This window comes from Watersipora subatra, chromosome 10, assembly GCF_963576615.1.
Source record: "Watersipora subatra chromosome 10, tzWatSuba1.1, whole genome shotgun sequence".
In the NCBI taxonomy this organism is placed as follows: domain Eukaryota; kingdom Metazoa; phylum Bryozoa; class Gymnolaemata; order Cheilostomatida; family Watersiporidae; genus Watersipora; species Watersipora subatra.
In genome coordinates, this window is record NC_088717.1 from 5,131,761 (window position 1) to 5,152,898 (window position 21,138).

General features: G+C 34.4%; 2 protein-coding genes across 2 annotated transcripts in view; one reads left to right on the plus strand and one right to left on the minus strand.

Annotated features, from left to right (window-relative positions):
• Positions 1–13,664, minus strand: part of LOC137407325 (WD repeat-containing protein 17-like) — a 76,531-nt gene extending 62,867 nt beyond the window's left edge. Inside the window, exons 1-9 of the mRNA XM_068093943.1 lie at positions 13,618–13,664; positions 10,283–10,458; positions 9,721–9,888; positions 9,335–9,423; positions 7,506–7,651; positions 5,853–6,012; positions 4,242–4,417; positions 3,021–3,178; positions 271–390 (exon numbers count right to left, since the gene is read on the minus strand). Of these exons, the coding sequence (XP_067950044.1) occupies positions 271–390; positions 3,021–3,178; positions 4,242–4,417; positions 5,853–6,012; positions 7,506–7,651; positions 9,335–9,423; positions 9,721–9,888; positions 10,283–10,423 (1,158 nt within the window). The 5' untranslated portion in view covers positions 10,424–10,458; positions 13,618–13,664. The remainder of the gene's footprint in view (positions 1–270; positions 391–3,020; positions 3,179–4,241; positions 4,418–5,852; positions 6,013–7,505; positions 7,652–9,334; positions 9,424–9,720; positions 9,889–10,282; positions 10,459–13,617) is intronic.
• On the plus strand, positions 11,474–21,112 carry LOC137406686 (coiled-coil domain-containing protein 169-like). Its single transcript, XM_068093300.1, has 8 exons — positions 11,474–11,496; positions 13,837–13,935; positions 15,639–15,721; positions 15,855–15,968; positions 16,378–16,430; positions 18,815–18,922; positions 19,821–19,951; positions 20,757–21,112. The coding sequence occupies exons 1-8, from the start codon at positions 11,474–11,476 to the stop codon at positions 20,866–20,868; spliced, it is 723 nt and encodes a 240-aa protein (XP_067949401.1). The 3' UTR covers positions 20,869–21,112.
• Positions 21,113–21,138: the final 26 nt, after the last annotated feature.

Below are 21,138 nucleotides of genomic sequence, written 5' to 3' on the forward strand. Positions count from 1 at the left end.
ACCTATAACAGTATATCTTTGAAAAGGGTGAGCTATCAGAAGCATCGGAATATAATAACGTAAAGAGTATATACAATGTAGATAGATATTGAGATATAATAACATATGTAGTATGGAGATAGATACTGAGATATAATCATATACGGAGTATAGAAATGTATATCGAAATATAATAACATAGAGTGTAGACTTTTTACACTGTACAACTACATGTCACACATTATGATTGGCAACTACGTCAGTTGTGCACAACAGATTGTAGTAACTTACACAAACGAACTGAGCTCCAGAAGTGTCCCATACCTTCACAGTTCCATCATAGCTTGCAGTTGCCAGACGATGGCATGAAAATGGGCTAAACTTACAATCAAATACCGTCTCCACATGACCCTATAAAAGAGACGAAAGAGGCTGCAAAGTCAGTCTAATATAATTTACAGCTGATATAGCTAGACATGTAGGGAATTATTTACATATTATGCATATAAAGAAAACATTTTAGCAGAGCTACTTTAATTATCATAGCTAGCTCAAACTTTCAGAGTATGTTTACTTTTGTAGATATGATATTTGCAAGATAGGACAACTTTATTATTCGAAGGTTCAATTGAACTAGCTTCATATGGATCAGCAGGCTAATGCCAGGTAATGTTATGTAATAGAGTGATTTACACATGCCTACCAAACCATAAACAATATTAAGTATCAGTTTTTGTGAGATTTGCTAAAATGTTTGACCAGAACTTGATGAATATCTACTCTCTCAATCAGTAATATGAGGATATATGTGTAACGTTGAGCATTATTGCTTAGAACAGTTCACCAATGTACCGAATACATGCCAAACATGCATAGAAAAAAATCAGGTTTTTTCCGTAAATAAGTAAGAGGTCACTCCCAGTTTCATCTCCTCTGATCATTTCATAGAATGTCACATTTTCATAGAATAATACACTTTCAACAAATATGTAGGCATTCAAAAAGTAAGATGTCTACAAATTATAGACAGAGCGTAAGATTCAATGCCAAATCTCAGTTATATTCCGAAACATGATTCGCTGTGTGCCTGAGTTGCTATCAACTTGCCGCCACTTGTTAGTAGATCCTGAAATTATTTAGGACAATTAAATAAAGTTCATTAGGATAGCACCGCACCTATACAATGCAAATGGTGTACCAGGGATAGAGGTCAACGCCTTTACTTTAATAAAAAGATCTGGTATACCATATGGAAACCGAAAGCGCTCATCAGTAATATTATTAAATGTACACATTTCAAAAATATAAACTGGAAAATACAAAGCCAGCAAATGCAAGTTTCATAATTACATTTAAACACGAAAGTCTACCAAAATAATATCAATTATTGTCCAGGAGGGTATCAGAACAAACTTGCTAAATGGTAACTAATAATTTTTAAATATGTTTCAACTGCTCTTAAGCGCTGACAAGGCCTTAGTAGCGATAACTACTTCATTCAGTCAAAGAGCAAGAATTTAATTTTTGTGACGGTATTCAATGTCATCAAGGTTTCAATCTTATAACAATATCATCCTAGTCTAACTTCCTGAGATTGACAGTTCACATTGGTGCTTAAGTCACATTGCCCAAAGTAGTAATAAATTACATCGGATATTTGTAAAAACCAAAGGTCTGACCACAATGGTTTAAGAGAAATCCAAATTTTTCAACTAAAAATGAACTTGCACTAAATCTATATAATTTTTGTTAGAAAGTATCAGTATTGTTCTATCATTTGATGTTGAGGTGATCTGTTCACCAAGATGTTCCAAGGTTCCAATCCACAAAACGCTCAGATCAAGCAAAAGTGTGATTATAATGTCTATTACAGTTGCCAAGAGACCCCAGCATAATAGAGACACGTAATGCTGCAACTTGAATGCAATACCTGATATCAACTATAGCAACTAGTGACACTATTTCACATAACTTTTCTTCGAAGCATTTTAACCGCAATCAAGTTTTATGTGGATTTTAATCTCAATCTAGCGGTCAGATCACCTCAAACATGAAAAATCCCAAATGGTAGAAAATTCCCATTAATTTCTGATAACACATACTAAAATTTTGCGCAAATTCCCCTTCAACAAATGAAGGATATTAGGAAGCCTATTACAAATATATTGAAACATCTATCATCGTGAGTCATAAACTTTCTCATGTCAAGCAATTATTCAGCCAATTCCTGAACTTAGGCAATCGAGTAGGATGCATACAATCAAGAAGACACCTAGTGAGACGGAAAATGTAAATCAAAATCTCCATACACTAAATATGGTTGCTGTCACCAATTAGTTACAGTGTTATCAATACAATAACCTAATAGTTCTTCTCTTACCCAACCATATATTTATGAGTTCCTCACACAAAAAGGAACATTATTAACAAATAATTATTAATACGAAAAATTCGGCAGCTTCCTACGAACATAGCAACTTGAGAAAGAGAACACAACTCCATCAAAAGCAATTTTTCAGCAAATTTTTAGACTATTTATCGTTGAGATTCAGATTAACAATTTGAATATTTTTCAAGTGTTTGAATTGATTATAGGACAAACTACATCGTAGATGTTGTGGCTTTGAGACACGCCAATAAAATTAGAGATATGTGCTGACTATAAGTACAATATAGAAATAACTATAGGTCAACTGTAAGTTCGATATAGACATAAATGTGGGTTGACCATATGTACAACAGAGAAATAAATAAAGTCAATCGTAAGTACGATAGGGAGATAAATGTAGGTTAACCATAAGCACAATAGGGAGATAAATGTAGGTCAACCATAAGCACAATAGGGAGATAAATGTAGGTCAACCATAAGCACAATAGAAAAAGAAATATAGATCGAACATAAGTATGATAAAGAGATGAATATAGACCGGCCATAAGTACAATAAAAAATAAATATAGGTCAACTATAAGTACGATAGAGACAGAGATATAGGTTGACTAAAAATAATATATACACAAAAAACAGCAACTTTCAAGTATACCTTTTCTCTCAAAAATAACCATTTCTCGAGCTCAAGGTCGTACAGTCCAACACCACCATCCCCGAAGGTGCAGGCTAGATAAGCGCAGAGGGCAGCGGATGTTGGTGATAAGTTGGTGGTCTTGTTAGATTTCCTTATTACAGCCATAGCAAAGAAACCTACCAATGCATCTGAACATTACCATTGCCAGTGGGTGCCTACACTAGTCATCAGCTATAACAACAGCAACAAAAAATAATATGGAATAATGAACAGCTGATAGTGTATCCTAATTCAAATGTTATCCAATAAAGATTTGACACAGTTGAAAATGGACATGAAAGGTGGTCCTGTTAAAGTACGACCTGTTTAAGGTACGACCTGTTTAACGGGATTTCAACCCACAACATTCAGGCTGGTCGACTACCTAGTTAAGGTTTGACCTAGTAGAGGTGTGAACTAAAAAGTGACCTGTTTAAGGTATGACCTGTTTAAGGTACAACCCGGTAAAGGTACAACCTATTTAAGGTATGACCTATTTAAGGTATGACCTGGTTAAGGTATGACCTGGTTAAGGTACGACCCGGTAAAGGTACAACCTATTTAAGGTATGACCTATTTAAGGTACGAGCTGCTTAAGGTACGACCCGTTTAAGGTACGACCTGTTGAAGGTACGATCTGTTTAAGGTACGACCTGTTTAAGGTACGACATGTTTAACGAGATTTCAACCCACAACATTCAGGCTGGTCGACCACCTCTCAAACACCTGCACCAATGGACCACCTTACCACATTTCGGAATAATTGTGCAGCTACCTATTACATTTGACGATCTCTCACGGCACTGAACTGCCAGGGTGCTAGTTATTCATAATAGAAAAATAATATTTATGGTACTGCATACCTTACCACCAAATAATTATTGCCATATATGATATATATATATATATGGTATATATATGTATATGATATATATATGTCGTATATGATAACTCTATGATTACGTATGTGATACAGCAGATCACTGATACGGGACAAACCTGTAACAATCTATAGGATACAATAAATTTATGAGTATGTAAATATAAAGAGATTTTGAAGGTAAGCAGACTGTCAAGCCAATAACACAATAACTCCATGGCTACAAATATGTACTAGCGAGTGCATGGTGGAAACATTTGAATATGATAGAAGAAGACAACTCCAACAACATAGATCAGACATTCCGACATATAACCAACCTGTGCTTTTAACCTTGTAACTCCTGAGAGGCTCATACTTGGCTACATTCCATAGCCTTAAAATACCACTTTCAAGGTCACCGGTTACGAAGAGCCCAGAAGCATCGGGTACCCACGCTATTGTTTGAACGTGAGCTGCCTTGGAAGGAAGGTTATACCATCCCATAACAGTCATGCTACAAATTGAAGAATGAGAGTAGAAAATGATGATACTAAAATAGACAGAAGGAACACTATGTGATTACCAGATCTGATAAGCTGTGTGTGCGCAAGTCCGTATCTCACACCCAACTTCCCCTCGAACAAATTACGCAGGCCTAATGAATCGTCTTCTTCCATATTTCTATGCAAAGGCAAACTGTCACCCTCAGCATTGTCATTTATTACATGAGCAGTTTCCCTCCCTCTTTTTTGTCAACAAGTTATCCCACTAATAAAAGCTCAAGAGAAGTGAGAAGCAATTGAACAATTTTTTTACTTATTCTCATCAATATGTTCTTAGTATGAAGTTATGTGTTTGTGGTCAGCCCAGTACTCTGAATGATATGGTTGTTGCAGTTTCATAGCCCAAATTTATAAAACTATCAATTTTGGCGGTAGAATGTGATTTCCGATGTAGTTTTATAACAAATTATTCCGATAAATGGCAATATATTACTTTGTATATGTTTATCTCGTTTAGTAGTTATAATAATCTTGCTAACTGATGACCATTGGTTAAGGATGAACTTACAAACTTTTGTAGATTTTATTAGAAAATATATGTATTTTTCTATTATTTGCAATTGTTTTTTATGCTTGAGGTGATCTGATTACCAGGCTGTTTGAGGATTAAATTGACAAAACTCGGTTGCCATTCAAATGCTCAGAAAAAAATGTGCAAAATGTCATCACAAGTTGTTATCATCCCTGTAGTTGATATCGGCTATTGCGTTCTAGTTGTAGACACCATCATCACACTTCAAATTGATGTGAGTGTTTCAATTGAGATCAAATTTTATGGATTTCAATCTTGAAACATCCTGGCAGTCAGATCACCTCAAACATCAAAACCAATCGCAAAAATCTGGCGTAAGTACATCTCTAAAAGAAATTAAACTTTCAAGCTCTCTAATCCCATGTGATATTTTGCAACATAGCGGAAAAAAGCCTTTTAAAATAAGTTACATATAATGGAGCTGGTGTTTCTGAAATTCAAAGTTGAAGGTGACAGTGTAGAGACTCTATAACAACTGTAGACTAGTGTCATGCTAGCAAAGAGATATCATTGAGTGTATGTATCAAGCAGTAAAGCACACATGAATATTAAATGTCTAAACTAACCCAATGCTAGTAATAACACTAACAAGTCGACCTTGACATAGTTAATATAAAGGTTAATGAGAAAAGTTGTAGTACTTAGGATTTTCCTTTTCCTGTGTTTGTAAAACTTTAGCCCTAATTGCTGCATGATTGAAATGAGCAAAAATTCAATGTTACAGACAAATGAAGGCCACAGTCTAACTTCTTCCTTAGGCTATGTTTTGTAAGTAGGCTTTACACATCACAGTAAGTAATCGCCTTTACAATAGAGATAATAACAACTGAGTATAATTCTAAGTAAATTCTCACCTTTCTGTGCTTATCAAGACTAGCTCTGCTTTGTAGCTGATGACAAGAGCATAGTCTGTAGAGTGCAGGTCAAACTGCAAATCTATAACTTTGTATCGAGACGCCCCATCGCCGTCCCCATCTTCAACGCTAATGATAATATGTTTCCGTGGTCGCTTACCTAGAATAGATGTTTGCCCTTTGCTAGCAAACACATAAGTCAAATCAAAAACTCCAAAATAAATAAGTATTCCAAACAGGAAATAGATGCAGCAGTGCCCCGATTAGTGCAATGCGGCAAAGGTGTACAACTGTGCTAATTATCTGATATTATAATTTTATATCGTATCTCTTTCAGGCGTTGTGGGAGGGATTTCGACAAATGGCATATCGGCATTTTTGGTATTCCGACGTATTCAGCACACCAACTGACAAATTCCAATTTCGAGAAAGATTGTGTTGAAGCCATATGGCGAAAAAATGCCATACGGACGGGGCGAAAAAACGTGTTCCACATCGTAAGACAAAAAAACCATAAAACAGAGACCTCATAACCCGGAGGTGCGCTGTATGTGCAGACCATAACCATCAATCTGAAGCCTAATGACAGGCAGATGTCGAGCTAAAACTGTTCATAAAACTAGAATGACAGCACTTGGTAAATGTGAGAGTTATAAAGTAATTGTACAAATAGCAGCTTTTAGCATTTGCAGGATAAATGGTGTCATTGCAGGATAGGTGGTGTCATTGCAGGATAGGTGGTGTCATTGCAGGACAGATGGTGTCATTGCAGGATAGATGGTGTCATTGCAGGATAGATGGTGTCATTGCAGGATATATGGTGTCATTGCAGGATAGATGGTGTCATTGCAGGATAGATTGTGTCATTGCAGGATAGATGGTGTCATTGCAGGATAGAGGGTGTCATTGCAGGATAGATTGTGTCATTGCAGGATAGATGGTGTCATTGGACTAAGTTGAGAGAAATAAAGCAGCTTCCCATTTGCTGCACATAAAATAGCTCATTGGGCGATCATAGCTTACAATAGCTTCAGTTAAACCATTTCACACTCTTGGGTGACTTGAGCAAAGTTTCATGAACAGTTCATCAACAATTGTAGCCTAATATCAACATATGGCCTAATACCAACATATGCAGAGAAACCAAACAATATTTCAGCTGATTTTTGGCATCTCTTTCATACAAAAATGGCTAAAACATTTGCGGTCAAATGCATAACCGGAGACTAAACCAAAAGAATCTCTACTATGATAAGAGCCGTGCCCGTCTGTAGCCATGCTAAAAGCGTATGGTAAAAGCATGATTCGTATGGGAATTGAACTAGGATAAACCGCTTTATGAAATGACCACTATCCACTGCACCACTCGGCTACCTTGACCTTTTAGAATTATTATGCACCTAGTTATTATATAGGATGATCTTTTGCAGCACACAGCTTGCCAGCATACTAGTATGAGAATAAATTAGGAGGCCCTGGTCCAGAGCAATTAATGCAAGAACTCCTAGTGGTCAGCGACTACAAGCAGCAAAGCAAATGCTCTACTAAAAAGCTATCAATGCCTGCAGTACTTCTGAGACACACGAATATGCCTAATAAGAAGACGAGAATGCATGCTATTGTAAACACACCGTAAATCGGCATTGTGCTCACCTGGGATGATGAGAGAGACAGTACCATCTCGATGGCCTACCAGAACTTTCCGAGAGGAGCCCTTTGAAAGATCCAGGGCAGTTATTGGAGAATTAAATGAGACATTGTACTCTTTACGAGTAGTAACCTTGCTTTCCTCTGTATATCTACATAAAGCACCTCCATTTCATGGTGGGCCATATATTGTAAGTTACTGAGATTGTTGCTGCGTGAGACACTTACTACATATGATCAGCAACCCAATCATAAATAAATCCATAATTAACTAATCAATACTAATCAATTAACAATAATCAAATGCAACTGAGTAATAAACCATAAAGTGATAGCTCTCAGTTATAGCCAAGCTAAGGACTAGATAAAAAAGTATTGATTGATTAAAATCACAATCAATGAGTGCAACCATGAGAGGGTAACTCCAGTTTTGAATTTTTTAAGGAGTGACTGTTATTTAACCTGGTTCAACCTGTGCGCTTAATAAGGTAGTGTTGAAACAACCACGTGTTTATTGTAAGCAACACAATCGCCAGAGATGTAAACCATAACCATCAATCATACACAGTCATACCGCGACATACACAGTCATACCTCAACATACAAAGTCGTACCTCGACATACACAGTCATCCCTCGACATACACAGTCATACCTCAACATACAAAGCCGTACCTCGACATACACAGTCATAACTCGACATACAGTCATACCTCAACATACAAAGTCGTACCTCGACATACACAGTCATCCCTCGACATACACAGTCATACCTTGACATACGCAGTCAAACCTCAATATCCAGAGTCATTTAGTATTATTATTTACCTCTCTTGTTATACTCATCTATATATTACAGCAACTAGCCTGTTTCATTCAGTTCACAGGTCAAAAAATAAGATAAAGACTTCACATAACTTCGGAAAGCATCAATAGCAATGCATTCTATAAAACTATGTAAAAAACTAGACTGTATAGAAATGAGTAAATAAATAAAATAGCAATTTATAGCGTTTTTGTCAGTTTAGGTTAAATTGAGGTGCAGCTTTTTGAGAATGGAGATGGACAGTATAAATGTAGAGGAGATGAGAGAGATACAAAACGCATCTAGCTTAGATTACATAATCTTTGAACTAAAAAAAATTTTCAAATACCTTTGTTCTTATATTCAATATCAATTAAATTTTATTGTCAATCATCATGGCACGCTTCCAATTTCAAGCTTTTTTCCTCGCATCACCTTTACATTCTTCCTCACAATATCTACTGCCACTTGAAAATTCTTACATGATTATCCAAAGACATTTACTCACGCTATTATATAATAATATATCAGGAACTTCTATACTTTAGTTCTTGGAAAAGTATTTTTATCACTGCTATCACTCATACCAGATTTTTGGGAACTAAAAGAATTAAAAGCAAAATTATGAAGCATTGTTTACTATCATCATTTTAACACCGTAGAACCAAACTATGTAAAGGAAAGCTGTGTACATATGTATTAATTTACATACTGCCTTGTTTTAAGAAACTTCACATGCTAGAAATGTCGAAGAACATATTTTTCAGTTTTCATCGTATGTAAAAAATATTGAATTTTAAGGCGATTATAAGCATGACAAATGACACCTTGACTGACCTATTAACATTGAATAAAAATCGAGTAAGAAAGGTCCCAAGAAAGGTCACAAAAGTTCACAGAACATTAATATAAACAGAAATGTTAACTATCCAGCCATCAAATTGCAAGAAAGTCGTGAACACGTCTTTTAACTCTTTTAACCAGAACATGTCTGTTAACCCTTTACTGATATGCATTAAATTTATTCTTACCTCCAACACAAAAGAGAAGTCTCAGTAGCAATGAGCAATTGTTCTCCAAAGAAACAAGCAGCCACTGGAATGTTGCCAATATCATGTAGCTGCAGAATAGACAAAACTCTAAACAGTATTCACTAAAGGTATTGAACTCCCTAAATACTTCAGCAGAAAACAATAAAATTTAGAAACAAACATATTTCTATTAATTTAGTTTTGGAATTTATAAACCAAAATATAGAAGCACACTTTTTATTATTGAAAACAATATAAAAATAAAATATAACAATATGAAATATGTGAAATTGCTTATCTGAAACATGGTATTTATGTAGTCTTTTATAAATTTAATTTCGTACAAACATGGTAAAAATATCATAAAAAAACAAAGATGTAATCACCTTTTTAATGATGGTCTGTTTTCCAACATCCCATATCACTATCGAGCCATCCCGAGCACCAGTGCTTATAACATCCTCATCAGCTGGATGCCAGCACAGATATGTTATTCTTTTGGTGTGTTCAACTATGATAGACTGCAGGTTGTATTGTCCGGTACTCAGACTCCTCTGTAATAGGTAAGCCTTATAAACAAAAGCAGAGCCAAAAATATGGAACACAATTCATGGGCGATTTTCTACACCAAATCAAAAACCATCTGAGTCTTGTTTATCGGCTTATTACCAATGTATTAATAAAACCAAATTTAGAATAACATTCTAAGATAAATCTAAAATCATCTCTTTAAAATGTGCAAAATTTAGGTTCTGGTAAGCATTGGAGAACAAGTAACAGTTGCGCCAATTATTTGTAAGAATGTACGATTTTATTATGGAGAACTCTTATTATTGGGCAGTCATCCTCGGTGAACTCTCATTATTGGACAGCCATCTAAAAACAAAAAGTCCTTGTGAATAGCATAAAACACCAACTATAACAATTTAGTAGATGCGCTGGCAGTACCTCATATACATAAACTGACTCTGATGCACAATACGCAAATCTTTGGCCAGAGGCTGCAACTACTTTGAAGTTCCATGGTTGACAGCCAGCCTCGAGAAGGTTCAATTGAACAGGCACATCCATATAATCCCAGCTTGGCATGAAATGGCGTCCGCAACTCTAGCTTACCCCCAGTACTGCAAACAGATTTAAATTCCGAGTTGATTGTCGAGTCTTTCCGAGTTGATTGTCAACTTATGAAATAAGAGAAACAGTTCACTACCATACCGCATGTATGCTGCATCAATAACTTGAAGATTAATGTCACAGACTACTAGCATCGATTAAACCATGTTTAAAAGCTATTTGAATTTATTATTATCTTCTCCTACTGGTCAAATAAGATAAGTAAGGAACAGTAAATGCTGTGAAACTATGATTAAGGAGAAAACATCTTAATAATGTAATCTTAATCATTGTAGAAATGCTAACAATGTTAAAATTGCCACGTAGGTAGTGTCATGGAAAAACATTTATGGTTTGCCTGCATTTATGTCTATGTAGTAGACAAAGTAGACACACATGTCTATGTGTCTACTTTGCGGCACTTTTGGTCTCAAGTATACTGCAAAAAGGTTTATTAATGAGTCAAACAGGCAAAGTTGAGGTGAATTAGAGCACTAGTGAGATAATCTGCACAAATGCAAATCTTCAGTAATCCTTCGTTTTGCGCGGACCAATCAGGACCAGCCAATCTCCTCGCGAAAACTGAAAACCTGTGAAACCAAAACTAATAAACTTATGTCTGATAGCCATCTTTTTACTGCTGGTAAGTATTTTTGTCTTTTTCTTATTTTCATTAGCCGATTTTGAGGGTAGAAAGCATTTAAAAAACTTGATAAACAACGTCACATTTAACACAACGTAACATGAAAACAGTGAACTGCTATCACAACTTGCTATCAGGCCATTTTTGGAACCAACTCCCTGATACTATAAAAAACATAGAGAAGGTGGCCGTTTAAAAAAACTTACATTACATCTATTAACAAGTGAATAAAACCTAATTACTCATAAAAATCGATCTTGATAATACGATGACGACAAGCCCGACGCCACAACTAGCTATGCTAATGCGTATTATGGGCTACTCTTCCAGCTTTTTTTTGGTTTAATTATTACTGTTGGTGGAAATAAAAAATCAAATCAATAATGCGCACAGGAAAGCACACTTGGTAGGAGTATATAAGAGATTTCTAAATGTTATGTATTGTAGTTTTTTTTTTCAATTTTATTTATTTTCTGCAACGATTAATTTTCGATGAATATCTTTTACTTGCGAAGTGCTGAAGCCACAAAGGCTGAACCATGAAGGTTACTGTGAGGGTTTACTGTATACTGTAATTCTCATTCCAACAATTGTTGAAAGTATCATTTTATTATGCTAGAAATTATACTTAGTTTTCTTGTTCAATTTTGGTCTTATGAAACACATAACATAGGAGTAGTTACTATCTCAAAAGTTAGACTAGAAATACCTAATATTTTTCGAAAATAACAACATTACTTTCTTATAAAGTCAATATAACAGATTCTGACAAAAACTCAACATTCTAAGTACGATTGCAGTGTGCTGATATGCAGTCTATGTTACAGCTGGATGGCTTGGTGGACCAGTATCCGCTGTTTATTTTGTCAGCCTCTTAGGGCCTCCCGAGCTTCAATTATATGAATTGATGTAGCTCGGGTCTGTACAGCTTGTACAGCTGTTGTATATGTCCTCTTCTCCGTTTTTAATTCGTAGTAATGTCACTCAGCTTCTTCTCCTTGCCCCTTGGATTCCATTGTGACTAATTGACCTTGTTCAACTGTGCCTCTACTGTTCTGTGTTGTTTCTCGGCTCTTGAAGTTCCTTGATGAGCCTCTTCTTTTGTTACTTCTTGTTAGCAGATTTGTTGTCATTGATAGCAAGCATTCACATGCAATCATTCAGCAGTGTTCCAAACATTCTCAAAATATGTTTATTTTAGAAATTTCTGCCATGGATGCTGGTATCCTCCATAGCCAACAAAGAATTAATCTTTTAACATTCCTCAGCCTGAGTAGTTAATAAAACAGTTTATCTAAGTAAACAAACAAATAAAATACCTTTTAATATGCCAAAACAGTTCTTGCAGAGCAATATACTACTTACACATGAAAGATACTACAGTGCAAGTTAATGAGTTATACAATACAACCATTTCCATAATGGTACAATGTTACAACATACATGCATGATAACCCTATTTAAGAATAAAAAATTGAATTTGTCCTTGTTGAGTTCGAATACATGAAGTTTTGTCATAGTTCTAAATGCTTGTATTTCTTTCTGTTTATGTGCCTTTTTGTCAAACTTACTATTTCATCCAGTTATGTATTTTTGTCTAGTAGTTTTTCAAAAGCTTTGGCTTGACAATCTTCAGTTTTGATGTAGTTTTGTTATAATCTTGCTGAATATTTGTTAATTTGAATTACTTGAATCATTGTGTTGATAACTCCTTTGCTGATAACATTTTACCAGAATTACAAGATACTCAATTTACATGATTAAACAACTCCATCACTCATCCATGAGCATAACATACCTAGCTTTGTCCGGAATATTCACATTGCTTGTTGGTCATTAGCATTGTGCCATCGTGTTTGACTTTTTACATGTACATACTGTTATCTTCCATCCAGTGTTTGTCAGGCTGCCAGTGGCCTATTTTTATTAACTCTGACAGTATTGTTAAACATAATAGAGTTTAGCATAATGATGGCAATTTAGGTTAAATAAATTCGAACGCCGAACACTTTCTATACTAAGTTGAATTAAATCACAAAACTCTGCACAAATAATGATCAGTATTAACAATACTTACTTTAACAGTCACTGTGCCACGCCCAATACACAAGTGACTATAACTCACAAATCTACTAATGCACAAAAGCATAAAAAGTAGACATGAGCAAGAATCTGGATAAACATGCATTTAGTTAAACCACTAGGTATCATGGCATTTAGATGTACAAAAATGGCTGAATTTGTTTAACAGCGAAAATAGTTAGGTAAAGTTTAATAAAACTATTGCTCATAAACAGCCGAAGTATAATATTAAGCTTCTCATAAAAATGCCCAAACCAGTTTATTTGTCCTCAAAAAGAAACACGTTTCGTGTGTTCACTATAGGTCGAAATTGTTTAAACAAATAAGGCACACATAGAGATGCAAAGTACAGAAATGTATGCAAACAAAAACATTAATAAATATTTACACACGCTATAAATTTTATCCACGCACATGGAGCATCAATTTAAAGACTGGTACCTACGCTAATCTTGTCCTCGATAACTATACATCGGCGTGATCGAGGCAAGGGATTCATTTGCCGCCATATTGTTTGTACCACAAAACACAAGTTTGTGAGTTCTGGATAAGTTAATTAAATAATTTTAAATTTATTAAAATAAAATTAATAGTTTAAATTGTAAAATCTGTATAGTTTATATTACATACATCATTTCTGAGTGCTGTCGGGGTACATCGCTAGGCACCTTGTAAGCAAAATGGCCGCGGATGACAATTCCTATTCGGAAGACTATGAACTTGAGAAGATAAAAAGCGAAATTCTACAAGAAAAACAGATGAAGTATGTGATACGTATTAGTTAACAAAATATAACATGTTGGTAGATAAAACTGTTTGTCTTTTCGATGAGCAAAACTAAGTACTGTGTGCTACTCATTTATTAATTGACTCTAGGTGCATTCAACTACACACTGGACTGCGCATCCATTACCCATGTTTATTATGTTTCACGTAGCAGTTTTCATTTTGTTCAGCCAAAAATTAATAGAAAAAATGAACAGAAAATAAATTTATCTATCAGCTTGAATATTTCGTCAAATTCTCGGTTTGTCATCATTGGTGTGATTTGGTTTTTGATATGAACTGCACAGGTGACTGTTTTAATGATCTATGTTCATGTAAGGTCCATTCTAGAGACATCTACAAAGCACAAATAAAGACAAACATGAGGATATTGAATAAAAGTATATCAACTGGCAACCATAAATTCTCCCGGCATATTATCATTTTTCATTGTCATCATTTCGCTGATCAATTCTCTATTCTGTGCTGCAAATAGAGTTCTGGTCTGGGAACAATCTTCTACATTGAAGGTCTCCAAAACTGTTACAACTGTTCTGTGCAGCATTTTACTTAATTTAAAGAAAACTTGTTTAGTAAAACACTATTTAATAATGCGAGTGCAAAAATTAATTTTGCTGTTATACAACGTTCATAAAGAGACAAGTAAAACACACACTTGTGTCAGTTAAATTCACCATTACAGTGAACAAGTTTTTTTTTTAATTTGAAGATTAACACAGCCAGTATATTACTATTTTTACAGACTGATATTTTAGGTTCATGTTTTAAACAAAACCAATGACAATGTTATTGAATATCAGTGAAAACATGAACATAATTTTGAAATTCAATTCATACACTCAGTTTAAAGAAGCCTCTGCTTGAATGCAAGTTTGTTTGTTTATGGATTATTTTTTTACAAAAATGGTCTAAATAAGACTTATTTAGACCTGAGTGTCTGCATCATTACACCGAAACATACAATTTGTACAAGCAGATATTTACGTAAGTTTATCTGTCTTTGAGCAAAACCACAAAGAAGTTGCAGCACCAAGCTGCAATGATGGCACACCAACCTACCCTTTGCCATTAGTCTTGACTACCGGGGTATTACATGCTTGCAGCGAGATAGTTGCCACTAATCTCATGGGAATATGATGTTCTTTACTGCCAACACATGTGCACCAGGCAAAGGTTTCATGAAGGTGAAAGGAAAACAAAGTAGCACAGTTTCCATGTTCTTTGCTCTTTTTTTTAATTTTTCCTGAACTCTGGATCACTGCTGTCTATACCTTAAGTCTTGCTAACCAGTCTATTGGCTTTCTATGCAAGCTATCATTTGTATTACTGGCTATTCACATGAAAGCTGGGCTTGGCAATAACTAATAACCTCTTTTGGATATTTACGCAATATCCCCCACTATCAATAAAATCATCAATAAATTTAAACATCAAACGTGTTATCTTGTCAACTAAGTTTCCAGGAGCTAAAATGTTTAATAGTAAATTTTTTTAAGCAAACAGTGCCAATAGCATCGACTGTCCAATTCAAAAGTTTCTCGATATAATGGTTGTGTCATGAGTTAAACAAAAAGGTGTCAATCAATACATTTAATACAGTATGATGTGTCATAGTGAATAAAAATTGGTTTTTGCAGAAATTTGGTTATGCAGAATTTACATAACTTTATTGTTGTTTAGAGAAATGTTAGAGAAGTCAACAAGTGAAATGAAACAGACAGTTGATCAACTAGAAAAGAGAATTGATAGCATCGACAGTGAAGGTGAGAAGCCTGAGTACATAAATAAAGCTTTCAGCAACAGAAACAAAGTCTGGTCATTTCCTTACTCTCAATATCTTAATTTTTATTAAAAGTCAATATGTTTGTGAGTCATAAAGTTTTTCATTCTACCCAGGAAATGAATGGAAAACTCGTTATGAGACACAAGAGGAGATCAATTTGCAGCTACAACGGCAAATTCTGTTGATCCAACAAAAGATGGAGAGCACAAAACAAAGTTTAACTGAGTGTGAGTAATTTAGAATCTACTAACCCGTTGCTTAATTGGGATTCAAAACTTTTATGATGCTAGTATCTAAAGATGTGTAACGTGAAAAGTATACTACGAGGAGTTTACTATGAGGAGTGTATCATGAGGAGTGTACCATGAGGAGTGTACCATGAGGTGTGTACCATGAGATGTGTATCATGAGGAATGTATCATAAGGTGTGTCTCATGAGGAGTGTACCATGAGGAGTGTATTAGGAGGAGTGTTCCATGAGGAGTATACCCTAAGGATGTACCATGAGTAGTGTACCATGAAGAGTGTATAATGAGGAGTGTACCGTGAGGAGTGTATCATGGAAAGTGTATCCACTTTTATAGTGTGTTTCATAAGCCATGCGTCAGTGATTTAATGCTCAGTCTTTTATTACAGTGAAGAGGTCGCCCCACCAGCATGATCTTTCTTCTGAAGACTTCATAGCAGAGGTCAGTCAAATTTTAGCGATCGGTTTGAAATCCGAAACGTGCTATTGTTGCAGCCATATCTCTGTTTTTGAAAAATATCAACTTGTTCAATATAATTCATTGTTTTCAGGAAGGTGCATTGCTGCACTAAATTATGAGTGTAGCTGACACTTTAGATAGAATTGTCATCTGTCTATCAAATAAATGTTGTTAGGCGAGCTGTACATATACACTTAACATTGATATAAAGACTGACACTATTCAAAGATTAGCAGACACACATTTAGAGTCATAAGCTTAAGTTGAGGTTTAGGTTTAAGTTGATTAGAAAACATACGAGTAATTGTAGGTTTGTCTTGTATTAGTACGAATACGTGGTCTTCTAAGATAAAAGAAGTAATATTAAAAAAATAAAATCTCACAAATTCACTCTTTTCAAGAATATTATTTTAAACTTGACCTTAGGAGTTTTGAAAATTGTGTAAATAATTATTTGACATTTCAATCATCCTCTTTATAAGTTCCTAACTTTGTTAGTGAAATAGTCGATATCCAACATTCCAAAAACAAATTGAAACACAGCACTACAATGGTGAGATTATAAATATGGTTGCTATATATATATATATATATATATATATATATCCTAGCATGTCCTAGCAAACCAACCAGATATAGTGGTGGTAGACAAGGAGAACAAGAGGGCTACTATAATAGATATAGCAGTACCCAATGACTACAATATAGCCAGCAAAGAAAAAGAAAAGGTAGAGAAATATCTCCCTCTTAGAGAAGAAATTGAAAAATGCTGGAATGTAAGAACAACTGTAATCCCAGTAGTCATTGGGGCACTGGGCGCAATAACACCGGCGCATAAAATGTGGTTTGCCCAAATACCAACAACAATCAACTCAGGTGAGTTGCAGAAAAGTGCGCTATTGGGAACAGCAAAGATCTTGAGGCGAGTGCTCAAACTCCCAGGTCTCTGGTAGGAGACCCGAGTTAGAGCAGAATTTACCACCCATACGGGGTATCCGGACTGAGGAAACAATTTTTATATATATACATGTATTTATATATATATATATATATATATATATATATATATATATGTATATATATATACATATATATATGTATATAAATCTCAGTTTGTCATCTGTCGTTCCGTCTGTCCAGCTATAGCTATTAGTATCTAGCAATGAAGAGTGTGTATCACAGACGATTTGAGCTCAGAAAATTTTGGTTTACCAGGCGATAAGCTAACCCATTGAGCTACTCAAGATTCAGTTAAAATACGCATAGTGACTCTTCATTACCGCGCAACGTCACTAAAGCTTGCTCTCACGGCTCTTATTAGTAAGATTAACAATACGGATACTAGCTTATTCAAATTAGCCAATGGCAATGTGCCAGGCTAATGGCAAGTGGCAGGCAACTGCATTACCTGCCATCGTGTATAAGCTGTTTTTAATACCTGTGCAACGCTGTGTATTTGGTTAGTAGCTTATAAGGTAACTTAATATTATAATGACATTGATGCAGGGATTTTCTAAAAAAAAAGATTAATATATCAATCATTAATATTGACCTTAAAAAAAGAAATTGTATAAGTAATGTACAATATTAGGGTAAATATCACATATATTTTTTACACTCTGTTCACTTAAAGAATGAAAATCATTATGTATACATTATGACTTCATGAGAATAAACGTATCCTGTAAATAAAAATTACCACTTCTTACATTCAACAACTCTAGCCAAATATTATACAGCTCTCAAGCCAGCAACACTGTGCAAACACAACAACTCGTTCTTAAAATACCTCCTACGGCTTTATTCTGATAATAACTCCAATCATATTATTTGAATAACAATTATCACTCTATTCGGAGAATAACGCTTTTGACTTCATTATGATAACTATTATTATTTTATTCTGATAATAACCTACATGGATTTATTCTTATGATAGCTCAAATTAGTTTACTCCGCTTATATTCACTATGGCTTGATTTTTATGGCTCCATTTTTAGTTTTAAAGGTTTGTTGCTAGTTCTTTATACCTTCTAATGAGAAAATAATAATCATATACATAATATATACTATGTTAAACATTACCATAGTATGTATTATTATAATGTATAATATTTAACTCATGGTATATATTGTTATAATATGTAATACTATTTAACTGTTTTATGTCAAAGTCAATGGCTCATGAATACTTGAATGAAAATGCTTAATAAAGTAATAAGACATTGGTGAAAACAAAGAAAAAAGAGTAAGACAAATCCTAAAACTAGGATGAACTGAAATGAACCTAGCGCTACTTTTGGGTCGTAGCGTAGTTTTTCATTAGGTTTGCAGAAACTGTAACCCTGACTATATTGTTGTTGTAGCCAACACAGTTTACTGTGCAGAACCTGCGTAAGCATCAGAACAGCCTCCAAAATCAAATCAGGGATTTAGAGTGGAGACTTGATCAAGAAAGTAAAGCTTATCACAAGGTATAACAACCAACTCGAACTCATAGAAGATATAGTATTCAGTGGGCAGCTTTATATATGTCACCATAATACACACAACAGCAAAATTAGGTCATGTTAAAACACTAAAATGCTAAGGTTGCTGGCTAACTGAGCAGATATACTCATGTAAGATTACACATATAAACAAGGTTTTAGCATTTCATAAAACGTTATTTAAAATTTCAATTGAAAAACGGAGCTGAACAGGAAACAACACTTACATAAAAAGAAAACATTCCCACTGCTCTTTTAAGTTATGGAAAAAAAGAGTAGATACATAGTTGCAAATGTAACATTTTGTTTATTTAAACGCATGCTTAGCTCAGCTTTTAAAACGTCAGGTTTTAAGTATTTATTTTACACTTTTTATTATTAGGGTGTCTCAAAAGGCTGAAAGCTAGCAAGTTATATCATATCATTCCATTGCGCATAAAATTAAAGAACTACCCGCAGAATGTAGTTCCTCATACCAGTAGTCATCAATAGGGATTATTGCCACAGAGCCAAGCAATTTTTCAAAGTATTTCAAGTACTTGTAGGTCATGCAGCGATCTAATTGAAAAGCGAGTGTGAAAAATGACCATACATTTTCTCTCTTATCCAAGTTTCATTTTTTAAATGCATTTTATTCATTCTTATTATTATTCAGTATCCATTTGTATTATTAGTACTATACACACTATCTTGCAGTTGTCTGTTGTTTTCTTCTTCTGAAGTTGTCTTACCTTCTTCCTTACATTGAATTTACTATCTACCGCATTGATACTCACATCTATAAGCTACCGGCTAGTGTTGTGAAGTTATTCTTTCACTTGTGCAAAAGGTTTTCGCACATCTAATTTGTAGATATTGATCTCTAGAATCTAAATGCTTACAGGCAAATGATGAACGAAAGCAGTATATGGTAGAGATCAACACTGCAAATTTTGCCTTGGATAACATGTTAAAGAGGTCACAACAGCAACTGGCACAGCAGCAGCATACCTCAGGGTCATCTCCAAACTTCAGGTGCCATTATGCTTCAGTCTTGTAAATTTACTTTTTAAACTTGGTAGAAAGTAAAACTTGGTGCAATAGCAATAAATAGATTTCAATTTTTATTTTTTGTTTAATTGTATTTTTATTCCTTGCAACATTCATAGAAGCTGTCTTACTTTTAAGATGATAACAGTATGTTAGGTGATTGTGAAACACATATTTTGCCATAAAATCCTTTTAAAAATTTGCAATACAATCTAGCACGTGCGTCACTTATATAGATACGCGATTTGTGCATGTCCCTTTAAATTCTTGTGATATTAGCCAATACGGTTTGCATACCATAATAACCACTAATAATAATAAGCACTAATAATAACCACTAATAATAACCACTAATACTTACTATGTGGTCATCTGTTGCCTAAACAATTTCACTGACAAGCCAAAGCGAGTGTGAGTAAGAATGATAATTTATGGCTAAACTAATAAATTTAACCGTATTATATTTCTATTGGTCAGTTGAAAATAGAAATAAATAGAAATAGAAAATAAGTAAACCAATAGAAATAAAATATTTCTGAATATTTTATTTCCATTAGTCAGTTGTTTGAAATAAATTACCTCAACCCAGAAATGCATTTTTGGTGTGAATGTCACAACTTTAGTCTTGGTAAATTTTATACCGTTATTTCAAACTCCAAGACTTTTCACATAAGTGTTCAATGTAATGACTCCTTCCTTGTCTAATGAACTTTTTTTTATTGTCATTTGCTCATTGATGGCTAAATCACAAACCGATTTAATCAACAGTTGCCATACAACTCTTTTACAGAAATATTCCGGAAGATCAAAGAGTGATCGATCCTCGACGAGGGCCAATTAAGAAGACAGCAGCTGTAAAAACTTTGCCAAGATTAGAAGGAAACGAAACCGCAAGATTTTAAAGAACTTGATGATATTCACATATTATGAGATGAGATTCACATATCATAAGATGAGATTCACTTATCATAGGATGCCGTTTGGCTAAAGCTTAGCTAGTTTCTGCTGCTTGTCTGCAATAGATAATAGATCATATCAAACTACATCAGTTGTTATGAATTAAAAGCTAAAAAATGCGTTTCTATGAAGCTGCTTGTCATTATAAATCAACTTTACTGTACTAGTTCTGTGATATTTCTGTATAGTTGGTAGGCATTTTCTATTGTTTTTCT

Excerpts from the sequence above, each read along its gene's own strand:
- LOC137406686 (XM_068093300.1), top strand. The coding sequence starts at position 11,474 with ATGCGCACAGGAAAGCACACTTG. Across the intron at positions 15,722-15,854 it reads TGATAGCATCGACAGTGAAG|GAAATGAATGGAAAACTCGT; the intron begins GTGAGAAGCCTG and ends CATTCTACCCAG. Across the intron at positions 18,923-19,820 it reads AAAGTAAAGCTTATCACAAG|GCAAATGATGAACGAAAGCA; the intron begins GTATAACAACCA and ends AAATGCTTACAG.